The 18,176-nt window shown below is 39.1% G+C and overlaps 1 protein-coding gene across 10 annotated transcripts in view; it reads right to left on the reverse strand.

Annotated features, from left to right (window-relative positions):
• The window catches only part of LOC111150882 (centrosomal protein 170), a 121,501-nt gene that overhangs the window by 31,609 nt on the left and 71,716 nt on the right, over positions 1-18,176 (reverse strand). For 7 of the 10 annotated variants that reach the window (XM_022508557.1, XM_022508556.1, XM_022508555.1 and 4 more), the window contains exons 9-12: positions 15,318-15,481; positions 14,838-15,131; positions 3,758-3,907; positions 1,082-1,208 (exon numbers count right to left, since the gene is read on the reverse strand). In XM_022508557.1, coding sequence (XP_022364265.1) covers positions 1,082-1,208; positions 3,758-3,907; positions 14,838-15,131; positions 15,318-15,481 — 735 coding nt within the window. The remainder of the gene's footprint in view (positions 1-1,081; positions 1,209-3,757; positions 3,908-14,837; positions 15,132-15,317; positions 15,482-18,176) is intronic. The other 3 variants (XM_022508561.1, XM_022508559.1, XM_022508560.1) reach the window with 1 other exon arrangement.

Raw genomic sequence — 18,176 nt, forward strand, 5'->3', positions numbered from 1 at the left:
CAGAGACAAAATAAATTTCCACTTCCATGTTCAACAATAATAAAACTAAGAATACAGATAAAAATCCACATGCACATTCTCCTTGAGGGTTTTATTTCTAATTAAGAATGTAATTAACTGAACATAATAAAATCATTAGAGGCATAAAATTTCATTTTTGTTTTTTAAAGAAACTTTTTATTTCAGTTCACAGAAATATTAGAAGGCAATAAAAATCACATTGCATAGACTTGCAAAAAGTAAATTAAGTGTGTTTTAGTTCTTTTTATTGAATTGTATTGAATTTTTTTACTTAAATGCACAAAGTATTAAAATATTTGCTGTATTAATGATATTAGTTAATGTTATAATTTGGAACTATTGATAGTCTTACTTTAAAATTTTCATTTTTATACATATGTCATAGATAAAAATTTGTGTATGTGTTTCACCTACAAATTATCTCTTATCTTCAGTTAGGTTATTTATTTATTTATTTTTTTAAAGAGTTTATTTATTTATTTGTCAGAGAGAGAGAGAGAGAGAGAGTGAGAGAGCACACAAGCAGGCAGAGTGGCAGGCAGAGGCAGAGAGAGAAGCAGGCTCCCCGCCGAGCAAGGAGCCCGATGTGGGACTCGATCCCAGGACCCCGGGATCATGACCCGAGCCAAAGGCAGCGGCTTAATCAACTGAGCCACCCAGGCGTCCCTAGTTAGGTTATATTTTAATAGTATCTGCATTATTAGTGCAAATACAATCCTATGTATGTAGTATAAGCATGAGAATATATGATTATGTTTACTTAAGTTTAACTAACTTCTCACTATAGATTGTTTTTTTTTTAAAGATTTTATTTATTTATTTGACAGACAGAGATCACAAGTAGGTAGAGAGGCAGGCAGAGAGAGAGGAGGAAGCAGGCTCCCCGCCGAGCAGAAAGCCCAATGCGGGGCTCGATCCCAGGACCCTGGGATCATGACCCGGGCCGAAGGCAGAGGCTTTAACCCGCTGAGCCACCCAGGCACCCCTAGATTGTTTTTTAAAAAATAAAAAACATGTATCATTCACAAAAAAGAAAGAGAGAGAGAGAGAAAGAAAATACCATTCTCTAAAGGGACAGGTACAGACAGTTCCATTATCCTTTCGTCTTGATCATGCCTTGTATGATTTGCAGCCAGACTAGCCCACTGTGAAACCCAGCGTTTGTTTCCAGATGAAGACGTGCCTTCCTAAAGGAGAAAAATAAGGGAATGAAATCAGAGCCTACTTAGTCAGTTCTATGTAGTCTCATAATCCTGTCATACGAAGCCATATTCAAATCTCACGTTGCCATATTACCGTTAATTAAATTTCTTCATATTTAGAATGAAGATTCTCTAGGTACCCCTTTAACCACATCTTATTATTACTGTGGAAGTAGTATAATTTGCTCTACTTATTAAATACTAATGATGGCACTAAAATAAACACTTGGAGCTTCAAATTCACTGCGGCTGGACAAACCTGGGTCTGCTTCTGCAGCCTCAGGGCTACGACAGTGCGGCTGGCCCTACTTCGTTCTCTGCAACAGGAGCCTGAAGGTTCTCTAGCCCTCTAGGTGCTTCTAGGAATCGGATTAGATCCAGAGTCCCAAGGGGTATTAAATCTGCCAGATCATGTCTTCAGGGATTTCAAAAACAAACCCAAAGCTTAAGACTTCTTTTTATAACATTTTACTATTTCCAGAAGAATCCAGAAATCACTCAGCCTTTAAGAATTTTTCTGTAACTAGCCTAAATCTCGACTTGTGCATGACTAGATCTGGCCTTAAGGTGAGTGCTCTTTGAATCGTTATAGTCAAGTGTGAAATGGAATTTAATTCATGATATGGTTCCATAGACTCATGGGCATATACTGGTAATTTTTAATACCTGGAAAATCTAGGCATTTAATGTGGGAGATCTAGGAAGTACAGAAAAAAATCCTGTTACCTCATGAAAAATCTAGGTCCAGGATTAATTTTGAGACTGGAATATAACCAAAATTGTATTACGAATTATTCAAAACAATACCTTAAGTATCAGATTTACTACTAAGGATGATAGGCTAAAAACTGATGAAGTATTTCACACAGACTACATACACGATTTCATGAATAGGTTCAAATAGTAGGTATATAGTGACATACATACAGTGAAGCCTAAGGAGTCCTCCAAAGCCTGCTGAGTCCTTGAACTCCCTTTCAAGAGTCTGTGCCAACTGCCCACAGCTCTCAGCCTGAAGGAAGTACCAGAGCCACTCACACCTTCTGATAGTAGAACTATTCTGTCAAGAGGTTCTCGTGGCCTGGTTAGGTCACTCCTTCAAAGGTAGGTGCAGCATACTGGGGCTACATATAAAGTCCACTTGGCATGGGTGGAGGGGATAGAGAAGGAAAGAGGGGGGTCTTACAAAGTTCATGTTCATCGGAATTGTTGCTGGAGCAATTAGAAAACCCAAACACTGCCTCGATAAGTATCACTTGCTTTCAGTAAGGAAATCTGGCATCTTATAAAACAGAAACTAGAATTAAAATTCTCTAAGATTGAGGAAGGAAAAAAAGAACACTAAAATCTATAATTGCTTTTAGGGAAAAGCAGACCACTAAAAGGGACAATTTTAACATCAAAGAACAGGTGGATTCACCTGTCTATTGAAATATTTTATTTACATCTCATGCAAATGTAACATTTTATTTATAATTTATATTTTTAGGTCTTGTTTTATTTACCACTTGTATATTTATTTACCATTTATAGATTTTAAATCACCTAATTTCCTGAGAGATAGTATGGCACGACGAGTAAGAGAATGAGTTAAGAAAATAAGGCCTCCTGTGGTTCAAATTCTGGCTCCATAGGTACCACGCTTTGTGACCTTTGTCAATTTAATTTCTACGTATTTTATTTTCCTTATTCGTGAATCGGCCCAAGAAAGCTCCTATTGGTTGTTAGCTCTTACTGTCTCAATAAATTATAATGAATTAATACTTCTCAGTTACATATATCTTTCACATTTCTCTTTGACCTAACAATGTGGAACGACATTCTAGTATCGTTTCCAGTACAGGAATAACTATTTGTTGAGGGCATAAATCTCGGGCAGTTACTCTGCCAAGCGGGTCAGACTTCACTAAACTCCCCGTAAACAGGCTTTATCAACAATCCTGTTAGTGAGAAGATTGTAGCTGAAATGGGGCATTGCCCAACACCAAGGCACTCTGTTAAACGTGGCCGCTCTGGATTTGCACTCAGGTCTTCCTGGCTCTACTGTACCAGACTGACTCCCTGCCTTTGTTAGTCAAGGCAACCTTGGTTAACTTCATGTTACCCAAATCACATCCGGGGCTGCACCGTACCCGCACTTGCTGACGTATGAAAGTTCTGTCTGGCACGACAGTCAGGCCTGTCCATGCTCAATACATGCCCTCCTAGGAAGTTTAAGCAATGTATGTTTTTTTGTTTTATCTCATAATGCCAATCAGAGCAGTGAGCATGTAACTTAACTGCTTTCTGAAGTTAACATTATTTTTCCACTGATGAACATAATAACATAATTTAAAAGAATGTAACAACAAAACTGAAACAGAATTACTGCAAAATTGCCTCAGGCTTTTATTCGAAACAAATTAATTTGTGAGAATTTAGTTTTTAGAAGAACTCTTAAGGGGATATATCAATTACTTAAAATAATGTAATTACAAAAATGATAAAAATTTACATTTTTGTGTAAAAGTTACATAGGAGGAAGGGATGTATACCTCTGAGTTGTGAAATCCAGGTGTACTCAGTGGCTTTCTTTCTTCCATTACTACTGCAGCAGAGCTGAGAGCCCAATCTTTTATCAGATCTTTATGCTTTTCATTGATAATAGGCCTATTATAATCCTGATTGTCATCTACTCCAAATACCTAGGAGGAGAAATTATTTTATAAATGAGAAGTCTGAGCACCAGATTACTAGGAATAGTATCAGTAACTTCAGAGGCAAATAAAAATACTCTGAATTAATTTCGATGGGTAATTCACTAGTGAGGAAAACATGTTTAAGGACAGTGTAACGTCCAACTGAAGCAAGAGTTGGAAAGAAAAACTGGGCTGTGGCAGCTTACTTCGCAGTAAAGGAGACTATCCTTTTTAATATTTAGCCAAGTACTGTTTGATGATAAACACGCAGGATACTACATCTGATTTGTTAAAAGAGGTTAATAATGTTACATATTATAACAATGCTGAGTGAGGAAAATACTACTTCAGCTTGTTCCCAGCCTGTCTCTTTGCTCCATCATTTTTGAGAATCATGTTGCAAAACTGTAAACATATGCCTGATTTCACTGGTTCTTTCCCTAACAAAAGGGTAACATTTACATACATGAATTCAAATTATACTTGGAATTTTTTAAGGTCCCAAATATCAGATTTTGTTGTGTGATCTCGGTATAGAGTACAGCATGATCTTCAAATTTTATTTGCCTAAAAATTCATCAAAAGGCCTTTGAAAGGCAGATCCTGGGTCTCCTCTCACAGATCAGGATTTTCAATAAGCAGGTGGAGTACCGTCAAGACTTGAGGGATACTTAAACACAGAGACCAGTAATCATGTGCTCGATCAAGGGCAGGAGCTGATCTTATGGATTTCCTGGCGCATAACAGGCTGGAGAATAGGGTTGTCAAACAGACCGGAGAAAGGTTATAATAGGTAAACTTTAATATTCCATTTTACTAGTAAGTTTCTTCATTCCCAATGCTTTTACTTATAGACTTTATTTGTGGCTCTAATTACTACAATCAAGAAAAATATTATGTGTTTGAATTTGTGCTTTGTAGAAAGGGTCTTTAGAACATAACCAAAGGGCCTTCTTTGCTATAAAAAGGGGAAAATACCCTAGGTCAAACTCTTTTCTAGAAACCTTTTTAATGATTATACAATATACCTGATAAATTCTAAAGCCCACATTTAATGAAAGAGACAACAGATTTTCAAATTCTTAACTAAAACTTGGAAATTTTACCACTAGATGGCCTTATTACTTAATATTTAATTCAAGTATAACTACAGTTTTCAAGAATTGTGATTTAATATCTGCTGAACCACTCAATATTTGAATGATCTCTGCTTTAAAAGTGAACTGTATATTGCTAATTTTAAATCAAATGTGGATTTTAATAATACACAGAAGCAGAGTATAGAAGGGAAAAAACAAACTTGTTTCATTTTGTCAAACAGCAGAATTGTTAAGTTTAACCACAACAGTAAAGAATGCTGTGTACACCGTTTCACATGTTCTGCCTCCAATCCCACTTGTAAAGAAAGCAAATGAGAGCTACTCGAGTTACCTCTGACTGCCTTAGAATAAAAACTCAGTATTATTTCTAACTCAAGTCTCTGACCTCCAAAGTTACTGGACTTTATTTCCTTATTTTTATAATTACTGGGGGGGAATCTAATTCCAGTTTGCAAGTAAAGATAAAAACACACACGTGTGAGTGTGTGTTTGCATGTGCTACCTGGTATGTTATATATAAAAGAGCTCAGGTGATTTTCTGATTTGGTGATAATTACTTCGAATTCATACTAAAAATGGACTTGCAAAATTTGTGTTCCTCAAACATTTAAGCACCACCAGTTTCGAGTAAAACATAACAGATCTCTCCAAATCACTCTGATACTCCTTTGAAATGATAACAATATACATGCAAAGAAGTGATGCTTCTGGGGGAAAACGGCTGAGCCTGTACAGAGAGGATACTCAGATGATTTTCTACAGGTGCCTTGTAAAGCATCAGACACAGCTGTGCATACACCTGTCAGAGTTTCTAAATCAAGTTTGTTTCCCAAACAAGTGACAGGGCCTGAGGCACGACTATGGGGGAAAGAAGTCTCCAAATTCCTACCTGTATTTTTTTGAGTGTTTTGAAAAATTAATGGTAGCAATGACTACCCCTTGAGATCCCTATCCTTTTCATGTCTTGCTACAAAAACATCCACTTCTGAGAATTTTCATGTGAAAACAAAGAGGATATAAACATCGTATACTGTGTCCGTGTGCTTTAAAGCTATTATAGTTTGCACATTTCAAAAAGCATGTACAATCTGACATAGGATCCAATAGTTGGACGAGACTTGAAACCTAAGTTTGCTAGATTTTCCCATCTTTTCATTGTAGCCTCCGTCCCTGGATGATTTCATCCACATCTGAGGCTTCCCTTCGATTTCCAACCACAGGCAGCTGCTCCCCTGTCATCTCTCTTCACAGACGCTCAAAAACATTTCACAAATGCAGTGTAGTGTGTGTCAACCCTGGGCTCATGCTTCTCCTCCCTTTCCTGGGCTCAGTCACAGCCCCCAACTTGATGTAGTACAAAATCAGATTCTCTCATTCAAATATTCATTTTTAAGACTAAAAGTCTAGACTGAGGAAGGGAGAGAGAGAGATCAGATACCTGTCTAGTTATTATGCTTCCTCTCTAAGACAGCCCCCCCACCCCAAGTTCGTCAGTCAGTTTCTAACTCTTCCAGGCGGAAGCAAAAGAAAGGAGGAGTGGATGGGAACAGAAAATTTCCTTTTGAACTTGCACTATCTGCTCTCTGGGCCAGGCAGATGCTTAAAGATAACTCATTCATCTTAGGGGGTGGGGAATGCTCACGCCTCTAGGTCTCCTGATGGAGGCAGACGCATCTCTATTTTGGGGAGTGACTGTGACCCCTGCTGTGGCCTCAAGGTTTAGGGTAAGAAGACAGTACTTCCTCACCACCCTACTCCAAGAATTATGGAACACGTCCTCTCTCTCTTCCTTTGGATGTGTGCCTATGATATTTGGTATCTCACTATCATGATATTTGGGATTTCACATCTGTATCTCAGCGGCTCCTCTAAACAATTGTAACTACCTGTTCCTGAGGTAGGTACTTACTATTTTTTGCAGGCAACTGGGCTAGCCACTGTAGGGGCTTCAAAAATATGTATAACTTAGTCCTTGTTCTCAGAGAGCTGAGGTCTAATACAGGGGGCTTATAAAGAAAAGAGAATGTCACCTGAACCATGCAGAGGCACTCTGTAGTTAAAACAACATTTCTGTAAGAACCAGACTATATTTTTAGAATTTAGTTTCAAATTTAAAGACATGAAATGTTCTCCAGATGAAAAAGGTCCAGTATGTGTGGTACAAACCAAGCCTATGAAAAGTTTGACCTTGGTTTTTTTAAAAAACCACGTGGCATATTATCATCATTGTCACTATTATTTAAAAAGCTCAGACTGTTCAGAAAATGTCCACAGTGTCTAATTCTGAAATTGGAGGTGGGGGGAATAATGGTATATCAAACCAAAGAATACAGGGTCAGTTTTCATGGGGGTAAATATTTCACTGACTAAATACTTGTAAAGAGAGGTCAAATTCTATTTGGTGACATCAGGTAAGGGGTTTTGCTTATTGTGGCAAAGTAGAGACCAGTGTGAAAAGGCGTGGAGAAAGGGGGAAGAGTTACATCTGCATGTAAATTTAGTAATAGGTACAAATGCAGAGCAAAATGGTAATTCAACAGCAATAGTCCTTAATTTATTAGTTAAAAAAATTTCCAAATCAGTTCAAAGATTTCATCTTTCCAGAGAAATGAGAAACATAACGATAGGCTAAACATTAAACTTTTCTGGGCTTATTTTAAGTTAGCAACTCCGGAACAGTATCGTATTAGTGTATCAGTCATATCGAAGCGTCTAAGCAAATGTGCACTCAAGTTTCAACCTCGGATGACTGACCTACTCTTTCCTCAATAAGCACGGACTGCCCGGGTAGCGGGAGCAGTGTCTCTACCAGTTCAAATGCACAGCAAAGGTTTCCATGGCCCATGAAAATCACTTGACGCATGCTTTAAGAACTATGCAGAATCCTAGCTTCTAACATCAGGGAACGAAATCAGGAAGACTTAACAGAGAAGAATTTCTTTAAACATGTTAATTTTCCATAAAAATCTAATTTCATTTTTAAAAAAGAAAATCCCTCAAAAGTCACTGGAGTAAGTGGTTCTAAGTATTTAACACTGTGATTTTTAAACATTTGTAATCAACTTTTAAAATTTAAAATTTGGATAAAACTATTAGAAAAAACAGTGGGGTTAAGAGAGACATTTTATAATTTATCATAGCATGTACATATGCCCCTGCATGTTCACAGCAACACTATTCGCAAAAGCCAAAAGGTGGAAAGAGCCCACGTCCATCAGCAGATGAACGGATAAATAAGATGTGGTTTCCCCACACAACGGTGTACTTGTCATAAAGAGGAATGACGCACCGACACATTCTCCCTCATGGATGAACCCTGCAAACAGGCCACGTGAAAGCAGCAGGTCACAAAAGGCCACGTGGTGTATGATTCCACTTATGTGAAAAGCCCAGAAGCAGCAAATCCACAGACGTGGAAAGTAGATTAGTGATTGCTAGGGACTGGGAAATGGAGTGGGTAGGGTATCTCTTTTTTGGGGGAAGAAAATACCGTGAATTAGACAGCGCTGATGGTCACACAGTGTGAATATACTAAAAGCCAACACACTTTAAATGGCCAAAATGGGGAATGTCATGTGAATGACATTGCCTCAATTTTTTAAAAAATGCACCATCTAGTTTGATCATCTTCCCTTTTACTTCTCTCTGTGTAAACACGTGCTTGGATCTGTCCCCTCCCTGAACCCACCCTGTGGTCCTTCATTCTTCACGCTCCCTAGGAGTGTTCTATCCGTCCCTCTTCCCTTTCCCGCACTGCTTAGCATTCTCTTTCTACTAGCTCCTCCTTTCCTAGCTTTGAATTATGCTCAGGTCTAATTTCATGCATCTACAGTTAAAATATCCAATTTCTCTCTTTATGGCTCACTTCCTTGACATGCATTCCTTCCTTTCATGCCTAAAATATGCCTGCTCATCAATGACCATCTTACCTTTTCCTTGCTACACAGATCTTTAAGTGCTAAGCTGCTAGCTGGGTATTGCTAGAAACTCCAAGGCATCTCCAGTCTTCTACTTATCAAGGCAATTCCCCTGAAACTTACACATGTATTTCTTCTGATACAACCTGTATTCTTTTGGAGCTTTCATACCAACACATAGAAGGTTTTTAAACTATGCATTTGAACAAGTTTATGTTAGGATCAAGATACAAACTAGTTTCAGCAAATAAAAAATATAGGAAAACCTGTTTGTGGAGGCTTGGCCGAATCTGATCAATTTATAAATGCATTAATGAAATTAGCTAATCTATAGCTAACCACACACAGACACCAACAAAAATGAAAGAGCATGGCACAGAGCCTTTGTTCTCATTATTCATTAAAAAGAGACTGAGTGTCTACTACATACCAAGCACTCTTCTAAGCACAAGAAATACAGAAGTGATCAAGACAAGTAAGGTCATTCTAGAAAGAACAGGCACAAAGTAAACTAGCTAGAGGGGCATTCTCTAAGGAAAAATAAGACATGGGCATGTGACAGGGACAAAGAAGAGGTGAGCAGCAGGGCTACTGGAGATAGGGAGGGGAGAGAAAGCCTCTGACAGTGAACTAGGAGAAGGAGGGAGGAAGGCAAGCGAAAACGCAAGAAGAGCTTACGGGCTGAGGGCACGGTAGGTGGCAAGTCCTACAAGCAGGAAAATAAGTAAGATTTCATATAATAACACAGGAAGGAAGAAAGGGGAGCCTACTGAATGTTGTTAAGCTCCTGACTGAAGAAAGGTGAGGGTTCGGATGTGAAGCTTTGGGGACCAGCACAGCAGGAGAGGGTTTCCTGCACCTGAGAAGAGGAGCTGAGAAGGGGAGAGGAGCAGTAATCAGAGTGACCAAAAGTCAATACTGACAAAGATTTTTCTTTACGAAATTGCTTAGTGAAGAGAGGGCAAGAAAGATTAGTAGAACAGGAAGAAAAATGAAGCCCTCAGAATTCACCAGATAACAAGTGCCCTCTGCTCTGCTCCATTAACTCAGATCACTTCTGGCCTGGCAAGAAGCTGAAGAGAACGTTAAGTCCAGATCCAAATGCTGCCCATTATCGAGGTCGTCGCTCACTGCTTGAGGCTCTTCCCTGATCTTCTGTTCTTCGGTTCTGTGGCCGAGTGGACCCGGCACATGCTGCCTTCCTGTGTTCTGTCTGGCCTGGGCACCTAGATTCTGACTCTGGTTTATCAGGGTTCCCCTGGCTCCAACTTGGGTCTAATCTAAACTGTTGCCCTGACCTCCCAAACTGCTTCCAGCTGGATCCAGCACTGACTTTCTTCATCCCGCGTTTCCAGGCTTGTCACAGCTTTCCTGGTTCTGGATTCGTCCCGACCACCTATTGCCTGCAGAGCAGCACGGGCAGATCAAGGCCCGTGAGAGAACAGAATATGCTCTTAAGAGGCATTTGGGGGGATATATGTTGCCACGAACACATGGACAGGAACTGAAACTCAGGGCAGGTAGAGTATCTGGCAGAACTGGTCTATGTATGGTATGACACTTATGGAAAACACTTTTCAAGATAGAGCCTCAAGCCCTCTACAATGAGCAAATTTGTTTCATTAATTTAATACTTAGCTTTCTGTTCTCACTACAAGTTTTTCTCCCTTAGGTTGGAAGGCTAGGACATAGCCCTGATTCGCGTCCTCCTCTGCCCTCAGCAGTGTCTGTTTTGATGGAGGAATGGGAAGAAGCAGCCGGCACTACAATGGGTTCTCAAGACACCACAGGGAGGCCAAAGGAGGGAGGGCCGGGGGGGCTATTACTACTGTGGAAAACAGTTACCTTTAATCCGGGCAGTCAACAGCACTTTCTTATTATAGCACATGTCCATGCAAGCTTAGACATAAAACTCAAGAGGGCTTTATAAATAACAAGCATTTGTGTTAATATCCTAAGAAGTGAATGTGGGGACAATGCATAAAATGAGGTTATCTACTGACAAACACACAGCACAAAGACATGAACCAAAATGCTGTAATCCCATAACCTGGGGTCAGGGGCGGGGCATTTCAGCACCCTTTAACTACAACCAGCACAAAAACAAAAAGATATGGTATTTCAGCTTGATGATTTCTTTAGAGAGATCCTATCTTAAGTGCATCCAACTTCTCCCAAGTTAACAAGCAAATACCTTTTCTCATTGTCTTCTTTAGGCCCAGGAGTACAGTGTTGTTTTGGGGAAAAAATGAAAAGGCATTCAGCGCTGTATCATGTGCTGCTGTGGCTTACTCACTTCCTTCTGCTTCTGTTTTGATTCCAACATGCTATTTTCTCTCGGTTTTCTCTGTCTCCTCGGGGTGATTCTTTTTAGCCTCCTTTGCTCACTTTGTCCACCACTGTTCACCTTACTAAGAACTTCATTGTCTCATCTCCTCTACACATTCTTTCTAAGTAATCTCATCTATTATTTTGCACTGAGCTACTCTCTAATATTTTCCAAATTAGGAAGTTAGCCCAGATCTCTTACCTAAGGCTCTGATGTTTCTCTATCTTTCTATCCAACTGACTACTGGACCTGTCAGCAGTTCCTTAACTGCCTTCTCTGCTTCCAGTCTTTCCAATTTTCAATGCAGTCTTCCTACTTTTGATGGTGATGTCACTGCCCTATTTAAAAGTTTTCGGGGATTCCCCACCAGCATTAAAAACTCTAGAGTCCTTCATATGATACACAAGGGCCTTCAATATCTAGTCGGATTTCATCTCTCTAAAATAACTGGGGTTCTCTGAATGAGTCCTCCACACTCCCATGCTCCGTATCTGGAACAGGTTGCTCCATATTTCTGGAAAACCATCCCTGTTACAGGATTGATTCCACCTACTTAAGAATGAGCTCAGATGGCAATTAAATTCAGTATTTATTGAGGACATATAAAATACCAGGCACTAGGTTCCCACAGTTCTGGAGTTTGCATTCGTGTGTGTGCACGCGTGCGTGTGTTAGGGGGTACTGGGGAGGTGAACAGACAGACAGGAAAGTCTCTGTGGAACTGTCTTCTCTTAGGAACTACTGGCACCCTTCCTCCAATAGCTTATGGCTATCAGAACACTCATAGTATTTTAATTCATGTTTTCTCTTGTGTATTTCCATTCCTCTACAGACTTATGTCCTGCGGGGAAGAACTCTGTCTTTCCAATTTGAATCTCTCTCCTCTATCACAAAGGATAGCAAAGGATGTTGAGTAAAGGATGCTAAATGAATAAATCGATGAAATAAGCCAGCTCTTAAATGATGGGGTAAAAAAGGAAAGACTGCACACAAGTTTTCGAGGCCAAGCAACTATTAAACACTAGGTGGAAAGGGGCTGAAGGCCCCAACTTCTGTCCACACACCTGACTTGTCCCAGCAATCTGATATGACACCTGTATTGCTCCTACCCTCCCTGAGTGCTTCTTAGGCCTTGATTCTGGCTAGTCTCGGTCTTTGTTTTCTCCACGCCCACAAAGTTACCTCATCTCCTTCAGACATTTGACGCCTGCTTCCCTGCTTTTGTTTCCCAGAGCCTGATTTTAGCCTGAATTTGGCTTCTGGCTTTAACCACAACTCGCAGAGTCTCAGCTCTTTTCTTTGTATTCACAAGATAATGCAGTGACTATCCCCTATAGTTATGGGCAGCTTTGTTTTCTGGTTTATACCAACTGGGAATGACTCTGAATTATCTACTCATTCACACACTGCCATTACTTCCCTAAATGAATCCTGCTTTAAAATCTTAGTTTTCTCTGTTCAGAGTGGTACTGTGTAATTTGCCATTGAAAAGAAGCTGCTTATGATGACTACAGACAGCAGGTAGACCCCAGGTTTTGTGGTCCCTCTCTATCCAGCATTTTCCTAAGAGTCTCGTGTGTACCAGTGACTTCTTTCTTGGCTTTCTGTTGTTCTGCATGGGCCGCTTCCTTGCACTGTCACTTCCCCTTGGGCTCCAGATCTGACTCAGGCTGAAAGAACTTTCCAGGACTGATCAGTACCTTGTGTAGAGATCCACATGTGGAGATTCCTAGTAAGGACACAACACCGCTAACATTTTTAGACATCTTATTATAAAACAGGCATTGTGATATGCATTTTATAGATTTCATCTTTTTATAAGACCTGGTGAACTTTCTTCCATTTTAGGAAAAAAGAGAGGTTTAAAGAGGTTAGTTTACTCAAGGGCAAGGGCACCTATGTAGCGCATGCCAAGGTTAGAGTCAGTCCTCATCTGTCTGCCTGTAAGTGTCGATGTTCTTCAGCTCCACAGCAGAATCGCTCAGTGTGAAATAACCTCACGGAGAAAACACCGATCACTACAAATACAATATCCATAAACCAAACAAAGGCATAAGAAGATAAAGTTAATATTAATCTGAATTTTAAAACTTCTTACTATTCTCCTTTCCAAAACCTCTTCTGTTATTTTGCATCTTACAGTATTTTACATAGCAATATTCTTGTTCTCAGTAATCAGAGAGAAAATGTAGAACTTTAAAATAACCTGAAAGAAATATCATTATTAATTCCCAATGACGAAAATAAGTCAAAATCATCAAGAGGCATTTTCTGTGATAACACCATGCCCTTAGACTTCTTTTAGTATAATCAGGAAACTCACTTCATTCATCCGTTTCTTTCTTGTTTTATTTTTTTTATTAACAACTGTCGTAACACTGCTCACACAGCACCTATTTCCTAGGCTAATGGGCCCCAGAAGTTTGAAGCTGTATGCTCCAACGGTAAAGACTTTTGAGCATGTGCTCCTCACATAAACGCATGCTTTGAAATTATATACATATACCAATGTAATAACAGATTGCAAACACTGGAGAACACACCCCCAAATGTAAATAAAAACTAAAAAATTAGAAGAAAACACAAGTCCTAATAATTTTCTCAGATCCCAAAGGTTTATCTTGTCTACCTCCTGAAAGCCCTGCCCCTTAGCTCATCTAAAACTAGGGCACCTCAAACATTAAGGTGCGTGTGAATCACCTGGAGATGTTGCTTTTAAAGCAGATTCTGATCCAGTGTATTTAGATCAGGGCTGAGATTATTTTATATTTCCAATGAGCTCCTCAGTCGATGCAAAGGCCGGTCACACTCTGAGTAATAAGAACTTAAACAAGAGGTTATTGTTTAGCCAAACTTAAGCTGCTGTTTTCTAGGGGGTAAAATAAACAGCTGTCCTAAAGTCAACTTTCTATTTCTATGGACAAAATTAATAAAAACTGCTTTTAAAACCATACAACAATCATTATACGCATTAACCAAGAACATCAAAGAACAAATCCAAAATGTAAATAATCATCGTGGCTGGGCATACACTGAAAGTGGCTGAATGCAGAGTATCAGAATGAAACTCGTTCTGTTTTCATACACTTCTATCTCCAAAGGCAGCAGGTAACAGAAAGAAAAGAAAATAAGGACAAAGAACGAAACCCGACTAAAACATATATGCTTTCACATGTTTCTGACATGAAATTAGCAAGCAGGAAACCTGTGGTTAACTATCATCAGCTGACATTTATGTTGATATCAACAGAGGCACAGCAGCCTGGCTTTGTTTTATAGTTTTTACATAAATGCAGAGTGAAGACGGTCACCAAAGTACATGGTTTAAAATTCTATCTTAAATTTACACAACTTCAAAAGGTCCAAAGACCTACAATGTATAAGAAACTCGGGCAAAAGCTCAGAATATAAGCAGAATAAAACCGGAAGGCACTTTGGTTTTACTGTTAGTCTTGCAGGCCCCTCGCAAAGCCCTACAGTTCCAACGCCGCTGACTACATGAAAACACGTCACGCTGCCCCTCCGGTAATTTCCAACAGTCACATACACCAAAAGAAAACTTCCACCATCCCCAAATTCCAGTTATTTACCTTGTCAATCATTTTTCTTGCTTCCACTTCCTCACTGTTGGGATTCTCTAACTCAATGGTATAAGTACCCTTGTCACTTTGGTCATCATCATTATCCTTTTCAGAAGTGGCAGAAGTAGGTTGATTTTTTAACATTTTATCCATCTCCTGGCTTGGTCTGTGCCCAAGACTCCCTGAACTTCTTAACAATGCAGTTTGTAGGAAGGGAATGGACACCGATGGCTCCTCTGATTTCTGTTTTAACAATTTCCCATGTGGAACACCATGCCCCCCTCTGTGATGCGTAGAGCTAGTCTGTAAAGACAAAGAAACCACTTTGGCATCTGCTGTTGGAGATTTTGTTTTTTCAAGTTTTGTATGTGGTGCTGAGTAAGTAGTTTCCTGACACAAGATTCCCGCACTCTGAGTAAAAGAATAGGACCTTCTTTTTCTGGGATTGTCTTCATCAAAGAATGCAATCATAAAAGCAGTTTGACTTACAACGGCTTGGTCTTGATGCTTTTCAGCAGCCTGGGTCTTCTGTAGCTTCTTCTGTTCGGGATGGTGGCGCCGTAAGTGTTCCTCCAGAGCTGCACGTTTGCCGCAGCGCCTGTGAGCGCCAGCGTTTTCTGAATCGCTCTGTGTACCATCGTCATGTTTATTTCCTGGACACAGAAAAGAAACCACATAATAGAGGAGGAAAAAAATCCCATGTAGAAAATTAGACACATATACAAAAGTGCTAGTTGTTTTTTGCCCCCTCCCCCTTTTCAAGCCAAGTCATATGTTCTTTTCAGTAACAGGCTCTGCAAACTTCCTCCATTGCAATGTTCACATTCAAATTTTATCAACCAACAATGAGGTCCTTTATAAACAATTGAATGGGATTGCTTTTCTTTCTCCAAATTTTAACTTTATAATGATTCACCAAAGCCTGAACAGATACGCGATGCTGTATCAGCTGTGACTGTCTGTACTTATAACATTGATAAACATCAATCCTGCCTCCAAACCTTACACTCTGTTTGAGCAATCAAAAATTTACTTCTAGCATGAGAGGCAAAGAGAAAAGAGGGTGATCCCGGAGAGGCTTATCACAACACAGTAAAAGAGAATGCAAACACTATAAAGATGGGATGAATTTTAACTTTCAACAACGTTCAGTACTTGCACAAGTATAGCATACTTTCAATGAAAAGTATGCAAAATGTTAATAAGATACAAATTGGTAGTTTCCACCAATTAACTACACACTTTTTTTTTTTTTACAAGTGTCTTTCTAGATGCGGGCATTTTGACAAACTTACAACTGTGCTCTAAACTCTGATGGCTTCAAAAGTTAAATAAAGCATGCTAAAGGCCTATCACAGAAAAGCATAGTCTATGAAATCCTATATAAATGTAACCACCTTCTGGGCAAATGGCAGGGTGCTAAATATAACCAGCTAAAATCTGTCTTCTCTATAAAGCATATAGAGTCAAGTTAGAATACATTTGAATTTTGAAACATCAGGTTCCTACAGAAAACAGAGGTTTTCTGTTACCCTTTGTAGTTCCACTAGGGAGTCAATGTGAAACTTTATGGGAATTATTTTTCAATGATTTAGAGTTCTCAATACTTAAATAAGTCCATTAGAAGAAATAATCAAATGATAATTCTGTTATTATAGCATACATTTACTGAAAAGTCAAGAATTATGCTCTGCATGTTTTAGACTGAATCACAAATGAGGGCTTCATTGATGGCTTCTGTAGAAGTGTAAATGAGTTTAGTCAACTAGGTGCAGTGAGCCTTGGCTTCTAGGACTGAGTTTAAGCTTTTCCTGGGTTACAGATCTGAATCTGATACCTGCTGAATAACACGGTATCAAGCAAGACAAAGATCAGAACTGAAGACCTGTTGGCCAGGAGGGGCAAAGGGCACACGTCCAAAGGAAAAAGTTGAGTTTTAATACTCATGGGTTTGTTTCTAATGAAGTTAGAGGTTACCAATTGGGGCCAATGATTTAACACAAGAGGACTGGTTGTCAAAATGTGGGACACAAAAGGTGTGAGAAGACTCAGAAGAGAGAAAGAGCACACACAAAAACAGTAATGTTCTGAAAAAGTAACAGGCTACGGAAACAAAGGGAGAGAATGGAACCAGCATGAAGGGGTTTGGGGAAACACTCCCAGCAGAGTAAAAGTGATGAATGTTAGCAACATCAGATAAGAACAGAACTGAAAATCTTTCTTCAAATTAGGAGCTGTTCAAAATGCAGTATGAAAAGAAACAAAACAAAACAGGTGTCCATTTAATGGAATCCCTACCCTCAGGTAATTAAGCTAGGAATCAGGGATAGCGGATGGAATGCAAAACCCAACAAAACCACTAATTCAAATATAAAACTCATTAAAAAACAGGCTATTTTACAACCTATTTCATTGCTGCACTGGATAAACTGAAAAGGAATCCAGTCTGTAAGAGCCGGAAATGACTAAACTCTAATATTTCCTGTATAATAAGAACAAATAACCCATGCCACATATAGACACAACATGAAAACACCACTTTACAGAATTCGAGTCTTGTACCAACATGTAAAATTTGGCACTTAAGCGGTGTCAGATCCTTTCAGCATCTTTTCTTTAAGTTCTAGTTTAAAAACTTGTCTTTATGGGTTAGCCATTATTTTTTCTCAAAAATTATTATTCCTTCTTGTATTTGTCTTACACCACGTGGGACATCTAATCAGAACTGCAATTTCTCTTTGTTCTCATCAACAACCAAATCACTAGGAAACTCCTCACCAAGTGTCTGTCTTGTCTGTCATTAACCATGCCCAAACACGCTCAAGTCTGCCGGGTATTTTCTAGGGTCGGTTAGCTGCACCACGTCAGAAGCTGTGCTCAAAGAAGCTGCGACTCTCCTAAAGGGTAAAAGTGTATGGGCTTTGTGAACATTATTTTCTTCACTGTCCCAAAGCGCGTGCACTTTACTCTTGTAGGAGCAAAGTTTTTTGCTTTTATTTTACTTACTTTCAAGTTTCTGAGACTGATTCAAGTAACTCCTGAAAGCCTAATTATTGTAAAATTACTATTTGCCATAATTACCTTTATTTAAAATCTATGTATACACTTTCAACATTCTACATTATGGAAAATCTTTATCTAATGATGGCATATCTCCTTTGGGGAAAAGTCAAATGTCATTTATAAATATGTCTGGAGAAAGAAAATAGAACTTGAACCAAAAATGTATTACATTCATAAAGGCAAAATTTTCTTGGATGGTTTATAAAATGGTCTGAAAGCAAATCCAAAAGAAGGGCTCAGAGCAATGATAATATCCTGGAATATGTCTACCTATAAACCAACTTT

Source organism: Enhydra lutris, unplaced genomic scaffold, assembly GCF_002288905.1.
Source record: "Enhydra lutris kenyoni isolate GAN:26980312 unplaced genomic scaffold, ASM228890v2 scaffoldscaffold24, whole genome shotgun sequence".
NCBI lineage: Eukaryota > Metazoa > Chordata > Mammalia > Carnivora > Mustelidae > Enhydra > Enhydra lutris.